This window comes from Euprymna scolopes, chromosome 32 (genome assembly GCF_053919585.1).
Source record: "Euprymna scolopes isolate OS-2025 chromosome 32, ASM5391958v1, whole genome shotgun sequence".
Classification (NCBI taxonomy): domain Eukaryota; kingdom Metazoa; phylum Mollusca; class Cephalopoda; order Sepiida; family Sepiolidae; genus Euprymna; species Euprymna scolopes.
This window is the reverse complement of record NC_136513.1, coordinates 49,787,804-49,805,396: the sequence shown is the minus strand read 5'-3', so window position 1 is coordinate 49,805,396 and position 17,593 is coordinate 49,787,804. Positions and strand designations below refer to the sequence as shown.

At 30.7% G+C, this 17,593-nt stretch overlaps 1 protein-coding gene across 1 annotated transcript in view; it reads right to left on the bottom strand.

Moving 5' to 3' along the window:
• Positions 1-706: 706 nt before the first annotated feature.
• LOC145256341 (UDP-glucuronosyltransferase 2A1-like) overlaps positions 707-17,593 on the bottom strand; it is an 81,094-nt gene continuing 64,207 nt past the window's right edge. Inside the window, exon 2 of the mRNA XM_080115125.1 lies at positions 707-5,883. Within this exon, the coding sequence (XP_079971251.1) occupies positions 4,335-5,852 (1,518 nt within the window). The 5' untranslated portion in view covers positions 5,853-5,883 and the 3' untranslated portion in view covers positions 707-4,334. The remainder of the gene's footprint in view (positions 5,884-17,593) is intronic.

Sequence of the window (17,593 nt, the reverse complement as noted above, 5' to 3'; positions counted from 1 at the left end):
GTAACGCTGAAGTTTAAAACAATCATTCGTTGATATGTGTTTAAGTTAGTAATAACGTAACTGTTTTTATGTAATGTCGAAGTATAAAATAATGTATTTATTCATATGCAACGCCGGTTTTAAATAAGGCCTTCGTTGATATGAAGTTTGACAACGTTTTCGTTGGTATGTAACGCTGAAGTTTAAAATAGCGTATTCGTATGTAAACGCTGAAATAAAAAATGCGTTAATATGTAACGCCGAAGTTTGAAAAACGTATTCGTTTATATGTAACAAAAACGTATTCGTTTGTATGTAACCCGTTGGATCAGTATATGTTATAGCTAGCTATGGAATAGTGAGTAAACAGAATGTATAAAGGCGCAAAAATAGAACGCACACGCGCGCGAAAAACAATGCGGAATACATTGGATAATAAAGATCTTAACATCATTGCCTTTAGATAAACTAGACAAAATACTATTGGAAACTTGCTCAATATATGTTACCGTGACATAGGTTGGCATATATTCGGTAGGTTTTTAATAGTATTTTGTCTAGTTTTTTTTTTATTTATAACACCTGTTCCCAAACTTACCATGTTAAAGAGAGAGTCGAACGGCATTTTGAATTTTCCAATACATCGGTAAACACTGTATGCTTTTCGAGCTGAATAAACATGTTATATTGAATAAAAACACAAAAAATATATCAAGTTTGGCAGAAAAGTAACTTATCTTGGCTTTGATAATATTTATTCGTTATATATTTGTTTTTTGACAACTTTATCGAATCTATGTGTACAGTAATACAAACCCTAAAAAATATATATAATACATTAAAAAATATATAATACATGAAAAAAGTATATAATACATAGAATATATATATAATACATGAAAAACATAAAAATTGCTTGCTTAAAACCTTTGTTACAAAATATGAAAAACATAAAAAATTGTTTTTTTTTAATTAATTTTGTTCAATTTTGTCTGACAAAAAAAAAATGCTTAAAACATACTTGTTTATTTTTTTAACTTAAATATTCGTTACAAAAATGAAACAGACATTGTTACGCTATGGCGTTGTTTCTTTTATTTTTGTTATATTTTTATTTATTTTTCTGGTGATTTTATTATATTTAAATGTTTTCTTCGGTTTTTTCCTTGAGTAACGTTGTTGTTACGCTTCCATAATCGGCGACACTCGGCGAGAACCGGCGGTTGGCGTCATATTTCGAGCAAAGCTGAGCCGATAGTTAGTTACGTCTGGTTCAAATTCTACACAATACCCAAATCTTAACCCCCACACGTTTTGAAGTGTTTCTATGCATTTTAAAAATGTTTGGAACTTATGAACTCGCATCCGTTCTCTGGTTCCTCTCTCCTTGTAATCAGACTTGAAAAAGTGCTAGCGATTGCATGTCTCGTTTACCTATACGTAACCAAGAAGTGGGTACTCATTTTACGTTAAATTTATATAGGAAAGTTATCCCTCACTCTAAAATGTTAAATTTTTATTATTTTGTAAAAAATTCCTTCCTCTATATTATCTTTAAATGCTGTTAAAATATATGAGCAAAAAAAAACAAAATAGATTTTGATTTATTTTTAAGAGGTAAATTACGCTGGCTAAAGTCGTAAAAAAATCCCAAATATTTTTTTAAAATATGTAAATTGATCAAGTAGTTTTTGTTTTGTCTTGTTTTTGTTTTGTTTTTTTTTACATAAGAAAAACATTTTTGTTTTTTTGGGTTGCAAACGATTCCAACTTGCAATGAAATAATCCTTTTAAAAATTTGGGACGCTAAAAACGTAATGTCTTTCTCCGCATAATCAAAAGCATCCGTGAACAATATTTGTTAAAAAAATTCTGTGTATATTGTTTATAATTTTAAAAATAAAAACTTTTATATTGTATAAAATTATAAAAACTTCCATTTATATTATTTCAACGACTGGGCAAGCTGATTTGAGGAATTTTGTCGTCTTTAAACTGTTAATTATAGAATATATATATAAAAAAAACATTAAATCGTAAACGTATTTGTTGTGTTTATGTTTGAAAACGATTTCAAGTTGCAATAAAAAATAAAAATAAAATGTGTAAAATGTCGATCAAACGTGGTAATACTTCAATGATGGAAAAATGTTTTAAGGAAAAATGAAATCCTGGTATTTTGGTATACTGCTGTTGGAATATAAAATGAAAGGATGACACTCAACACGAGAGAGTTGACAGGACAAATGTTATATTTAAACTGACAAATCTGTGTTTTTCATTCATAACCAATAATAATAAAATTTGATTTATAGTACATAAAAACGGTTCCTAATCTAGAGAAATAAAAGTGAAACTTAATATCAGGATACTTTTCTTACACCGAAACAGGTCCTATGTGGCATGTACAGTTTTTAAACCTGAAATTTGTTGAACAGAATTATCGACCCTTATCAATCTTTATTCAAATAAAAATGTGAAACAGTTTATTATTTAATCACTTTTAACCATCAAGAATTTTTACATCGTGACCCAATTAGAAGACAGGGTAAAAACTGACAATGGTTATTATATACTAGTGTATACTCATCCACAACAATAATGGGAAAGAATTTATGCTTCGCAAATGTTCGCATTAAATGCATATAAAATCTTAAAATTACGGTAGTAATTTTAAGATTTTATATATAAATTAGTATTCTCATTTCTGATGATTTGAAGAAGAAAACACCTACCGTTGATTTTTATTTAACGTGGAAAATCTCCTTCTGAATTCATTTCAGGCGACGAGGATTGTCTGACTTGCTATTTATTTTTTTCGGTTCTCATCACTACTAGAAATGGCTTTAAACGGAGGCTAGAAAAAGGAACATTTGTTTACTCGCTAACTTTTGTGTGATGGCATATATATATATTTATTTATATGAAAATATACAATTTAATACACATTGGACTTTATTATAGAGTAGACGATCATTAAGTCCGTGGAAATTAGATTTTAAAATTAGCATTTCTCATATGTTTATGATTATAAATATATTTTCCAAGAGAAAAAAAAAAATTATTGGTGTATTTTTTATTGTATGGACGGTTAATCAGAATAGGAGATCAGAAACATTGGAATCTTTTAGAGTATCGGAATCAAAAGAATGTGTGCCTACTTTCCGGCTCTAAAAGCGATTCTTTTATTTATTTTTTGTTTTGTTTGAACCTAAATTTCCCGTTGATAAGATGATAAATATTTATTGATTTTAAACTATCAATAAAACTAATAGTTGTAGATCACATTTTTACGTTTGCGGAAACATTTGTACATATTACAGGGGTTTAAAGGTAATCCGAACATTCAAAATACAACCAAAACGACATAACTAACTACTCAGAGATTTTAAAAGAATCGGAATCGGTAATTTTATCGGGATCGGTAATTTTATTAGGATCAGTAGTTTTATCGGGATCGGTAATTTTATCGGGATCAGTAATTTAATCGGGATCGGTAATTTTATTGGGATCGGTAATTTTATTGGAATCGGTAATTTTATCAGAACCAGTAATTTTATCGGGATCTGTAATTTTATCGGGATCTGTAATTTTATCAGGATCGGTAATTTTATTGGGATCAGTAATTTTATCGGGATCGGTAATTTTATCTGAACCGGTAATTTTATTGGAATCGGTAATTTTATCGTAATCAGTAATTTTATCGGAATCGGTAACTTATCGGGATCGGTAATTTTATCGGGATTAGTAGTTTTATCGGGATCGGTAATTTTATCGGGATCAGTAATTTTATCGGGATCGGTAATTTTATTAGGATCGGTAATTTTATTAGGATCGGTAATTTTATTAGGATCGGTAATTTTATCGGGATTAGTAATTTTATCGGAATCTGTAATTTTATCGGGACCAGTAATTTTATTGGAATCGGTAATTTTATCAGCATCAGTAATTTTATTGGGATCAGTAATTTTATCGGGATCAGTAATTTTATCAGGATCGGTAATTTTATTGGAATCGGTAATTTTATCAGGATCAGTAATTTTATCGGGATCGGTAATTTTATCGGGATCGGTAATTTTATTGGGATCAGTAATTTTATCGGGGTCGGTAATTTTATCGGGGTCGGTAATTTTATCGGGACCGGTAATTTTATTGGAATCGGTAATTTTATTGGAATCGGTAATTTTATCGTAATCAGTAATTTTATCGGAATCGGTAATTTTATCGGGATCGGTAATTTTATCGAGATCGGAATTTTAAAACAATCGCTAATTTCTTTGGAATCAGTGAAATAAAAAACAAATACTGAAATCGTCCCTTCACTAATAAGTTATCTAATAAGGTTAACAAATACTTTAATCACTTTTTTCTTTAAATCGCCAGCAAAAGGCAAAACATTTTCTAATAATAAAAATAGCAATGAAAATTCCAACGAAAGCAGACGACAATACAACCGCGAAAATATCCAACATGAAATACTGATACAACGGCATATCCTGGCAATAAGATCTCATGAAACCGCCACCGTATTTAATGACGTCATCAATTATGCGTGCTCCTCTCTCGGACGGTTTTTCAGGTCGAGACTTGAAAATGTCACTCGCCATTTTGATATTCTTTTTATATTTCGGATTTGAGATTATTTCGTTGATATTTGAAACAAGATCTTCGACAGTGTACCTATACAAATTCATCGAGATACCGTAACCCTTGTCTTCCATTCTTTTACCATTATGAGGCTGGTCTGCAAATACTGGGAAGCCCAACATAGGAACTGCATGATACAAACTTTCAAACTGTCCTCCATTGCCACAGTGAGTGATGAACAGCCTCGTTTTCGGATGACCAAGTAAATCGTTTTGCGGCATCCATTTTGTAAGATAAACATTCGATGAAAAATAATTCGTATCTGACCATTTCCAGACGACATCGTATTTAATTTTCTTAAACGCCGCTTTCATTTTTTGGAGATGTTCGTCTGGGAGAGAATCTATATTGGAACCAAACGAAACTACAATGATTCCGTTTTTTGACGAATTAACAAATTTGTTTAAATCTCCTTTCAAGGGTTTAGCAGGTTGCGCTCCCATGCCGCCTAAGAATTCCATATTTGGTAAGGCCGGTGTCGCGTATTCTAGCAGAAAATCACTTTCCACAATATGCAAAGCGGCTTTGCGTAGAAGTTCGTCAAATGTGATTTCAGGTCTATTTGGTGCATACGTCTGAACGCTCTTGGTCGGCGAACCTAAAGGGGGAGATATGTATTCAAACATGTATTTAAATACATTTTGAAATCTTTCTGTGAATGACATGCGTTCAGAAAATGTGGTTAATATATGTGGAAACGCTGAATATACTTCTGGTACTCGGTGCATCGTCGGAGTATTCACCGATCCCATTAATACAAATGGAATCGATAATTTGTAAGGAATTATTGCCAAGCAGTTACTCATGTATACGTTATCGACAACAGCTAAAGTGGCGTTGATAGATTTTAAATCTTGAAACCATTTTTCGTTTAGCAGTAAATTGTCGCATACCTCTTTATTCGATTTTGTCACGTCTTTGAAAGTATAATTGCTTTTTTCACTGAAACTACTCATAGCAATAATTGTGAATTCCTCCACCTTAATTTTTTCAGGCATCGGTACATATTGAACGCCTTCTTGTGTTTTTAGTTTTTTGGTTAATTTCTGAGTAACAGGTATGTAAGAGTTATGTCCTCTTCTGTGGAGCTCTTTGCCCAATAAAATCATCGTCTGTATGTGACTGAAATATGGAAAACTCAGGAAGAGTATGTTATCGCATTTGATTGGATTGGTCGTCAGGAGTAAAGTTATTATCCCAAGCAAAACAATAAATACGTTCTTCATTTTCCGAAATGTATATGGTTGAATCCCGGAACTAAAAGAAAGAAAAAAAAATACTTGAAAATTCAGTAGTAAAAGTGACGAAAAAAAAAAAAAAATAAAATAATGTATCTCATATCAAAAACGGTACAAGCTCAAATCGAAATACAGAATTAACTCGTGCAATCAGAAAATAAAAATTTGTTTAATGTAAAATATAATCCATTTTGTAGTAACAGACGCTAAAAAAAATGGCTCGAATTACTACATTTTTCTTTTCTCAGCTTCGTTCAGATTACTCTCTTGTTTAATTCTAAAGACAATTTAGTTTTCACAATAACGTGTTAACCAATGAAAACCGTTTGAAGCCATAAAGCAACAAGTCTACATCAAATTATTAAGCCGATGCGAGCTTAGAATCTCTTATGAAGCGAGGAAACAAACAGCCAACAGCTAAAGAGATAGAAAGAGAGAAATAAAAGAGACGATGAAAGAGAGGGAAAGAGTGTAAGAGAGAGGGGAAGAGAGAGAGAGAGAGAGAGAGAGAGAGAGAGAGAGAGAGAGAGAAAGAAATTAAATCTGGCGCACTTGAATAATCCAAGAAAGTATGATCAACAATCCCCCTACCTGCTTTTAGCCAGAGAAGGCAAAACATTAAAGAATCTTCCAATCGCTCGTGCACATCTATATGCGCACTAACAAGAACAAGTTCAACCAACACATATTCTTTACCTGATCACACACACACACACACACACACACACACACACACACACATTTGATTGGTGCAAAAGTAATGGAGTTTTGTGACGTTCAACTTCGCCTAAAAAACGACATTATGTTTGCACCAATCTAATACATTATATATATATTATATATATATATATATATATATATATATATATATATATATATATATATATATATACTAGTATGGGTACACGGTATTGACTGGGTTGACATGAAGTTCAGTTTTGACCACACCTGCTATACTAATCATTTTCATCATGGGCAACGTGGATAGCCCCACAACAATTCCAAAAATAAAAGAACGGATAAAAACATGTAAATGTAATCGCCCCCCCCCCAAAAAAAAAAAAATTAACTGATACCCTCTCTACCAGATATTTCGACAAAGGGATACAAAGAGAAGAAACTATTCTCCGGATATTGAGCACTAGAAAGAAAATTCCCGCCCCCCCCCCCAAAAAAAATAATTAAAAATAAATCATTACAACTTTTGTTTCAATAAAAATAGCTCGAATGCCCGTTCGATCGAAAAAAAAATTTTTTTTAGCCAAGTAGGCAGAACTCTAAAAAAAAAAAAAAAAAATGGAGATCTAGCAAAAATTAATTCCAAAACAATTAAATTAAATTTTTGTCATTTTATGCTTCTAATATAATCCTCTCATCTAAAAAAATTGAATTTGTCATATTTTGGAGTTCGTTTTTGTTTATAAAATTGTTAGTTGAAAGTACAGAATGGCCCCATAAAAATTAATTAAATTCATCGTTATTTTATGTTTCAAATGTAATTCCCACCTCCCACCACACAAAAAAATATACAAATTGTATTTGTCATGTTTTACCCCCCCCCACCTCGATCGCCAAACTTGAAAAAATGCTAGAGATGATATGTCTCGTTGAACGCTTCGTGGCTAAAAAGTGGGTAATCATTTCACGTTAAATTGAAAAGTGATCCCCCATATAATTTTCTTTTTTTTTCAAAATTTCTTCATGCATAATATTTATAAAGGTTGTTTAAACGTATTAGGCCCCCCCAAGTAGGTCTTATTTTTTTATGAGTTAAACGACGCTGAGTCACGTCATAAAAATTTACCTTATTTTTAATTAGAAATTTAAGTTTGTAATCGATGAGATTAATGTGAAAAAAGAAAGAAAATTGTAAATTGCGGAATTTAGAGGTGGAGGCAGTAGATCTTTATTTTTTTTAGGTGTAAAACATCGCTGTGGGTCACATTTACCGATTTCTGTATAGCCGTTTAAAGAAAAATAAAAACAAACAAATGAAATGTTCGCAAGTATCTAAGGGGCAAATAACTCTAAAAAAGTTTATAAAAAATCGATGTTGGAATAATAATTCCAAATAAATTAAATGAAATATGTTATCAATATAATTATTGTTTAAAATTTATTAAATAACAATTTTAAATAGCTCGCTAGAAACTATTTAATAAAATCGATTTTTCCTGATGTAATATACAAATGAGACAATCTCTTAATTGAATATAGTTTGCAAGACACATACTACATATAAAAATAAATGAGAGTTAAGTAAGTGAGCTTTTGTATATATTAATCCAATTGTGAACAAACAAACAAATAAACGAACAGATAGGAATACGAATTTATAATCCTGGTGTGGCGTGTTGACCATGATAGGCGGTTTTTTTTCTTGTAAACAAGAAATAAAAAGTTTATTTTTTGTGTATGTCTAATTGTATTCAATTTCAATGTGATGAGATCAAAAAAATTATCTATATATTTGCATGGGTACCCGGCGTTACCTGGGTTGGCATGAAGTTCCATTTGGAACACGCCTGCTATACTAAACATTTTCATCATGGGTAACGTGGATACCCCACAACAATTTCAAAAATAAAAAAACGGATAAAAAATGTTCATGCAATCGCCCTAAAAAGAAGTACCTGATACCCTCTCTACCAGATATTTCGGCAGAAGCGATCAAGAAAACTTATGATTTTGTGAATCTAAAAAAATAACGTTTATAAACATTAACGCGTGCGTTTTTTTAAATTTTTTGTAAGGACATTTTTTTCACTGACTTTTTTCTGTAAGTAAAGGAAATTTTCGATTTTCTTTTTTTTTTTTTTGATTCGGGGGAACTTTTTCGATTAGCTTTTCACTTGTCGTTTTATGTTTCTAATGTAACCCTCCCTCCATTGACTTTGTCATATTTTGGGGTTTGTTTTGTTTATTAAATTGTTAGGTGAAAGTACAGAATGGTCTCATCTTCTTGTATATATATAAAACAGTAGACGTATGTGTGTGTAAATATCTAGCAAGTACACTTCTAAACTACTGGTCACATAACATTGAAATTCTCAGGAAATAATATTCATGCACCAAGGATGGTTTATAGCGAATAATATCTTTGTTTACATATATGAATAACGCGTACAGATACCGGCAAATTTACGTGTAAAATGTACGTTAATCACTAACCGATATTTTTGCGCATGCGCACACTTAAAACAGCATGATGCTACAATGCTACATATCTTGATTATGTTTTTTGTATTAATAAAAAAAATGAAATACTACGTAAATTTAAGTTTTGAATTTGTTAATACAAAGAAAAACCTATATATATTTTTCTTATTCACTTATTGAAAACATATCTGTATATCTTTTATTATTATGTGATCGATTAGATAAACAATTATTAATTACAAAGAAATATTCGGTGTTTTTACAGTGTACGATGCGTACACAGTAAAAACACCGAATGTTACATTTCAGATCGGATTTCAAAATTAAATTAAATTTTTATGGTATCTTTCTTTTTTATTAAACGGCCGAGTCAATGAATTACAAATAAATAAATAAATAAATAAATAAATAAATAATCAATCAGACCCCCCCCCCATTAACACAGAAAAAATACTAAAATCATTACATAAAAACAAAAATAAAAAGTCAATTTAGCATTTCAACATTTGAATAACGCTCGGCTGAAACCGATAATTGCCGGTCTCGTCCGATCCATGCTTGACGGAAATTCCCGAGAATCCGGATCAAATTATGCAAGAGTACAAAAATTCTTACGTTTCGATTGCATGCATTTTTTTCCAGACATTACATGGCATTTACGAAACATATCCATATATATTTTAATCATTTATCGATTAGATGAACAACTATTGATACCAAACAGAAACTGTCAATTTTTTCCGAATGCATGCGTTTTTATTATGTTTAGTTTTTCTGAGAGAGCTTTCTTACACAGGACATTATGTCAACACAAAATACAAGTTTATTTCTAAAAAAAAAAAAAAAAAAAAAAAAAAAAAAAAAAAAAAATTAAAATAATAATAATAATAATATCTAATCAGATAAAATGTCTGATATATTTTATTCGGACTATTATTCTCATCTTCCCGAAAAATTGAGTCATAGAAAAACATTTAACAAATATCTTAGTGACCCCTGTTTTTTATTTTTAATATTTTAAAATTATTATATTGTTATTTAAAATATTTTAAATAACACGAGATATTTTCCATTTATCATAAAAATACATGCACTTGGTTATCTTCGACACTTCGCTTACTGTAGAATAAGTAATTTACATGAATATGATTTTCATAATAAAAACAAAACATGTATTCACGTTCGACTCCTCGAAAACCCGCCAAAATAGTCAGATTGTCGTCTGCCACTTATTTCAATCAAAACACCGCTACGAGACTATTTCAACACATGAAAGGTTGACACGAAAGCAATCATTCAAACATCAACAGAAGTTTTCTTTCTCGTTTTTTAAACAAAATTAAATAAAATTTGATGTTGCTCTACAAATGAAATTTTATTTATAAAGTTTCGTTCATCCCCGCCCCCGCATCGATACAAGTGCCAATCGACATTACTGTCTCTTTAAATTAATACACCTGTTTCCTTGAGAGAAGTTTCTTCTCTCCAAATTATATCCTTAATTTACATAGCTTCTTCCTTTTCTTGAAATAATTTTTCTTTTTCCATTAAACTGTTAGGTGAAAGTGCAAAATAGTTAACAATCCCTCTCTCCATGTTAAGAATGTTTTTTTTTTTTAATAATAACGTTATTATTTCAGCATGGTTCGTACACTGCACAAGTACCAAAACTTCTGTCAAGACGGATTTTTAGGTGGCAAAATAATCTCGAATCCTCTATCAAATAAAAGGAACCAAACCGAGGCCGCCGAGATTAATAATATCTCGGCGGCCTTGACCAAACACTCTAATCACCGTTATGTTACTATGCCAACAATATATAAACAGTGACATCGGTATTTCAGACGTTGCGTTTAAAGTAAGCAGAACTTCTTTAACAAAATAATCATCATGAAAACAACGTTTAAAAAAAAAAAGAATAATTTTTTTATTTTAAACAATATAAATTTTTTTATTTTTATTTTAAACAATATAAATTTTTTATTTTTATTTTAAACAATATAAAAAATTTTTTTTATTTTAAACAATATAAATTTTTTTATTTTTATTTTAAGCAATATAAATCTTTTTCTTTTTCTTTTAATCAATATAAATCTTCTTTTTTATTTTAAACAATATAAACAGAACCTTTTGTATTTTTATATTTTTAATTTAACCAATTTAACTAGAAGCTTGGTGCTTATGTATTTTTGGTACTGCGTTATTTAAAAATATTTTTCAGGTTAAAGTTAAGTTTCACGATATCTTTGTTTTTATTAAATTGTTAGGTTGAAGCAGAGAATACTTACAAAACACTCCCCACTTCCCATGCTAAGAATGGTTTTCGAAACAATAACGTTATTTCAGCACGGTACATAAAATACATAATTACCGAACTTTTTATAATTTTTAAGGTGAAATTTTTACTTGGTTTATAACTCACGTGATTCAATTTTGAATTAAAAATAAAGCTTTTTACATTGTGTAAAATTATACAAGTTCTATTTATATTGTTTAAAATTAAACTTAAAGATTTTCATAGTTTCAAATGATAAACAGTTCTATTTTTATATTGCTTTAAAAAAGTTTTCATAGTTTATAACTATGAAAAGTTTATATTTTTTAATTTTTTTAATGTATTCTGACAATTTAAAATTTTTATTTATATCGATATTGTTTATTATTTTAAAAAAATATTCATTGTTTAAAATTATTTAAAAAAAATGTTTACATTGTTTTCATGGTAACGTAACTGATCAATTGTAATCTTTCGCAAAAGTTGCCTGTGTTATAGCATTCTTATCAATCCTTTGATTGCGTTATTGATGAAGATCATGCAGTAGAATTTCCTGTAGAATTTCTAAATTCACTACAGCCGCCTGGAATGCCACATCATAACCTGATATTAAAGGAAGGAGTCCCAGTTATATCATTAAGAAATATTGATCCATCTAAATTGTGTAATGGCACACGGTTAGCAAAAAAAAAAAAATATTTGAAAACTAATATTCTGGCGATTATAATAACTGAACATTTTTAGGGTGAAACTGTTAATTCCTCGGATTCCTTGGATTCCTTCTGACATGCCATTTCAGTTCAAGCGTTTACAATTCCCAACAAAAATTAGTTTTGCCATGCCTATACGTAAAGCTAAAGGACAAAGTCTAAAAGTTGTTGGACTTAATTTTCAGACACCTTGCTTTTCTCATGGTCAGTTTTATGTTGGTTTCTCACGCATTGAAAGTCCTGAAGACCTCTACATTTACGCACGTGTTAGAGGTCATACCAAAAATGTTGTTTATGTAGAGGTTCTTCAAAATTAATGCTAGAGGTTCATTTACCAGTGTTCAAATATGCACTGGTGGAAACTGAATTTTTATTAATTCATTAACAGAATAGATTACTAATGCCATCTTTATATATATTATATATATATAGTATCGGGTTTTGAAATCTAGGGAAGTCATGCCTACGTAATATTTCTTGTTATTCGGATTTTCTTTCGCAAATATTGTTGCCCGATAAACTACGCTTTTTGTTAGACATTTATTTTGAACTGGGCAAAGTGTGCGGTGTCTACAGCTGCATTTATCTTGTTCGTTATTAGTATTTTTATTTACTATGATACTATGACCACAAAAGTACATTCAACAATAAAAAAAAAAACACTGTATAAAAACAACACTAGCGAATAAATACTGGTAACTCAAAGAAAGCGGACATTCGCCGGTAGTCGAATGGAAAATAATAAGACAAGCTACCACGTGTAGGCATTTAGACGACCAATATAAATGATGCCTTCATGAAAAATTTGCTATCCTGTACTTTAAAGAACCTCAAAATCTATTAAACTGTAGAAGAGAAATAGCAAATAACTGTGTTCACAAAATAAAATTTACTCTAGGATAGCGATACAAAATAGTTTTAAAACTAACAAAAAATAGAAAATAGACAAATAAATAAATTAAATAAACACGAATATACATAAACGATCACACATATATGTATGTATATATATGTATATATATATGTGCATATATGTATGTACACATATGTATATTTATATATATAAAAAAAGAAAATGTCTGCCTTAAACCACTAAACTAGTTTTAAAACAGATCCTTTGTTCGATAAAATGTATGCCCATTAGGAAGGGGCGCGGTGGATACTAGAAAGCTGATTCGCTAACTACAATCCTGAACAGAAGAGGACCATATAAAAACGATAAACAATTCGCGCATAAGCCTGACGAATCCTAGAGTGGATGAAACGCCGAATATTCAGTGTAACTTAATCGCCATATATATTTTATAAATTACTATATATATATATATATATATATATATATATATATATATATATATATACTAGCAGTTTCTACTATATATATATATATATATATATATATATATATATATATATATATATATATATATATGTATAAAGAAAGACAAGGTTTAAGATCGTCAAGCCCAAATATCAGCTGACGTGATATTGTAAACAAACACAGACAGAATTTGTTAAACGATATTTTCATTAGTATTTATTTAAAGATTGTTGCAAATTAGTCCACCGGGTTAATTATTCCTCGTAATGTATGATATATTCAATAGTGGGTTTATGCTATATTAATACGTACACAATCTGCATAAATTAAAATATCATTAATATCATATTATTATTATTATTATTAATATATATATATATATATATATATATATATATATATATATATATATATATAGTCTTTCTTCTTTTATAGATAAAAAGAATATTTACAAGAGAATATTTTATGTTACAGAGATGTAACGTAAATTTTTCCTGTAAAATTCTTCTTTTTTATCTATAAAAGTAGAAATACTATTTTTAAGATCGTCAAAACCAAATATCAGCTATATATCTATATAATAACAGTTCAGTCCGGCTTTGCTCGGGCCCTGTGTACTGTTCATAACTTTGTGTGCATATCTACGGCAATGCCTTTCTATATAATAGACTTCCTTAATTACTATAGAGAAAAGTTAGTAGAGACTGCAGAGGTAAAACATTTTTTTAACTTTGGCCCCAATTTTGACCTCTTAACATTTATTTTTGGGGGGCTCAAATCAGATTAAAATGTTTGACCCATGTCCAGGTAACCTACATCTAAAACCTAAAATTGGCGGAGGAGTTTGGTAAAGTCTGCAATGGTTGACCATTTAAACTTAAAATTGGCGGAGGAGTTTGGTAGAGTCTGCAATGGTCAACCATTGCAGACTCTACCAAACTCCTCGCCAATTTTAAGTTTTAGATGTAGGTTACCTGGACATGGGTCAAGCATTTAAACCTTGACCTCTTGGCAGTGAAACTTTTGCCCCAAAACTGATTAAAAAGCTTGATGCATGTCTGAGTACCCTTTATGTAAAATTTCGAATGTTTAGACCTAAAATTGGCTGAATAGTTTGCTAGAGACCACAAATGCAAAATCGTTTGAACGTTGACTTCTTGGCCGCAAAAATTTCGGTCCCAAACCGATTAAAAACCTTGTCCTATGTCTGAATACACTTTATGTCAAATTTCAAATATTTAGACTAAAAATTGGCTGAGTAATTTGGAAGAGACCGCAGAGGTAATTTTTTAAAAACTTTGACCCCAATTTTGACCCCTTAGCATTTATTGTTTTGGGCTCAAATCAAATTATAAAATTTAATCCATGTCCAAAGAACATATCAAAAATTTCAAGTGTTTAGGATCTTAAATTGGCGGAGGAGTTTGGTAGAGTTCTCAAAAGTTAAATCGTGGAACTTTGACCCCTTAACCGATCAAAAAAGATTTTCCCAAATCTCAATACCTTTTATGTCAAATCTCGAGTTTTTAGACTGAAAATTGATAGAGTTGTTGTGTAGGGAAATATACACAGACAGACACACACACATACATTTTCACCTTTATAGATATATAGATATCTATAAAAGTTAAAATGTGTGTGTGTGTTATTTGATTAGAGACCAAAATAATAAATGTTTAGGGGTCATAATTGGGGTCAAAGTTATAAAAGAAATACATCTGCGGTCTCTACGAAATTACTCAGACAATGTTTTGTCTAAACATTAAAAATCTTAAAGTGTATTCACACGTGGGGCAAGTTATGAACAGTACATAGGGCCCGAGCAAAGCCGGACTGAACTGCTAGTATATATATAAAAGTGAAAATGTGTGTGTGTGTGTGTGTGTGTGTGTGTGTGTGTGTGTGTGTGCATTTCATTACGAATTAACTCTGTCAATTTTCGGTATAGAGACTCGAGATTTGACATAAGGATTTGAGAAAATCTTTTAGACAGTTTTCGGCCAAAAATTTGGCTGTAAAGAGGTCAAAGTTCAACGATTAGATCTTTGAAAACTTAACCAAACTCCTTCACCAATTTTGGTTCTAAACACTTGAAATTTTAGATGTAGGCTACTTGGATATGGATTAAACATTTTAATTTGATTTTAGCTCCAAAAACTAAATGTTGAGGGGTAAAAATTAGGAGTCAAAGTTTTTTAAAATTTGAGTTCTGCAGTCTCTACTAAATTACTCAGCCAATTTTTTGGTCTAAACATTTGAAATTTTACATAAAGACATAGAGCAAGCTTTTTAATCGGTTTTGACCGAAAAGTTGGCTGTCAAGGGGGTCAAAATTCAACACATTTGACTTTTGCTGTATCTAGCAAACTATTCGGCCAATTTGGGGTCTAAATATTTGAGATTTTGCATAAAGGGTATTCAGACATGCAGCAAGCTTTTTAATCAGTTTTTGGGCAAAAATTTGGCTGCCAAGAGTTGAAAGAGTTGACCCTTGTAGACTCTACCAAACTCCTTTGCTAATTTTGGGTCTAAGCACTTGAAATTTTAGATGTAGATTACCTTGACATGAGTCAAACATTTTAATATATATATATATATATATATATATATATATATATATATATATATATATATATATATATATATATATATATATATAGACAAGCGCTTGCTTCGTAGCAACTTCTCGTCTAACGATAAAGCAGACAAAGGCTGGCAAGGTTAAATAGAATAATGTTGTACAAACTCAACATGAAATATAAGTAGAAATAATTGAAATTAGTATTTTAATGAATGTTCTCTGGGGAAGTCGTTGCACTTATGTCTCTCGACGCACATATCCCCGACAAAAACGCTTAGCAGCAAAATCACACCCCATTACTGTTGAGGCTCCCAAATACCAGAAGGCTTTCTACTCTAATAGATTCTTTCCTCGAACGGCTAGACTTTGGAATTCACTTCCTGCTACCTGCTTCCCTGATTGTACTATTATATAGATGTTTAAATGTAACTGTGAACGTGAGTAAAAAAAAAAAATAATAATAAATAAATAAAAATAAAAAGAAGAATTGAAATTAACCGGAAATGCTGCAATGTCAGAGACATAAAAAAAAAAAAGATGGAGTGGCACCAACATTTTTTAGCATTACAGAATGTTAACCTGAGATGATGGAAAGACGGGAGGGTGAGTATGTTACCGTTCAGCTGGGGAGTACTAGAAGTTTGGGATGAATTTTTGTCACTCAGATTCCAGGTAACACCATCTGTTTTTACCAGTGAGAGATCGCTGATAATGACGTGTATAAATACATTTAGTGATTCGTATTATTTGAATTCTGTTCTTAGCTTAAGTAACATTTTTCACACCGTCTCAGTCGATGTAACCTCCGACCTTCTTCAGGTTACATCGACCGAAACGTTGACGAAAAATGACACTGAAGATGAGAATAGTGGTCTGAAGAATCCAAATAATACGAATAATCAATTTTTATCTAAAAAAAATTCAGGAACGTAAATTTTGGTAAATAAAGAATGAGAAAGAAAACGTTCTCACTGACCTCAATTTTTTTTTTTTTTTGTATTCGCGTTTCGCCTCTTTTGGTCCGAGAAGATTTTAAAAAGTTGAATAGAAAACCCTGAAGCGTTTTATTTATCTTTTCGTATTAAAGTCGTCAACAGTGAAATCCCGAGTTTCTTTAAAAAAAACAAAACGCTGACGTATCATTATCTGTTTAAGCCAATTTATCGCTGCATCATTCCTACTTCATAATATGCAGAGACACGATTACCTGATATCTACTAGGCGATATGATAACCGTTAGCAACATTAGTTAGTTTCTATTGTTAAACGATATATATGAGTACTTTGTGACAAGCGTGTAGATAATTTTCCGTTTCAGATATCGTATTTAAATCGTCTCTCGGCAGCTGTCCATAGGTCAGTTCTCCTTCAACTTGACATAGCAACGAAACACACACATTAAAAAATATTTAATTAAAACAAATAAAAACTCACTCTTGACACTACTGTACAATTGTGTGTGTGTGTGTGTGTGTGTGTGTGTGTGTGTGTGCGTGTGTGTGTTAGCGCGCTGTATATTGTACTAGCAGGGTACCCAATATGTAGGGGACTGCCAAACGATTCTGAAAAATGGATCGCATGTTTCCGTGACGTCATATTTGTGTTAACTATACGAACAATGGAAAAGCAGAAACGACTTAATGATTTTTTAAAACCTTTGTTTATCTTCTTCAAACTGCAATT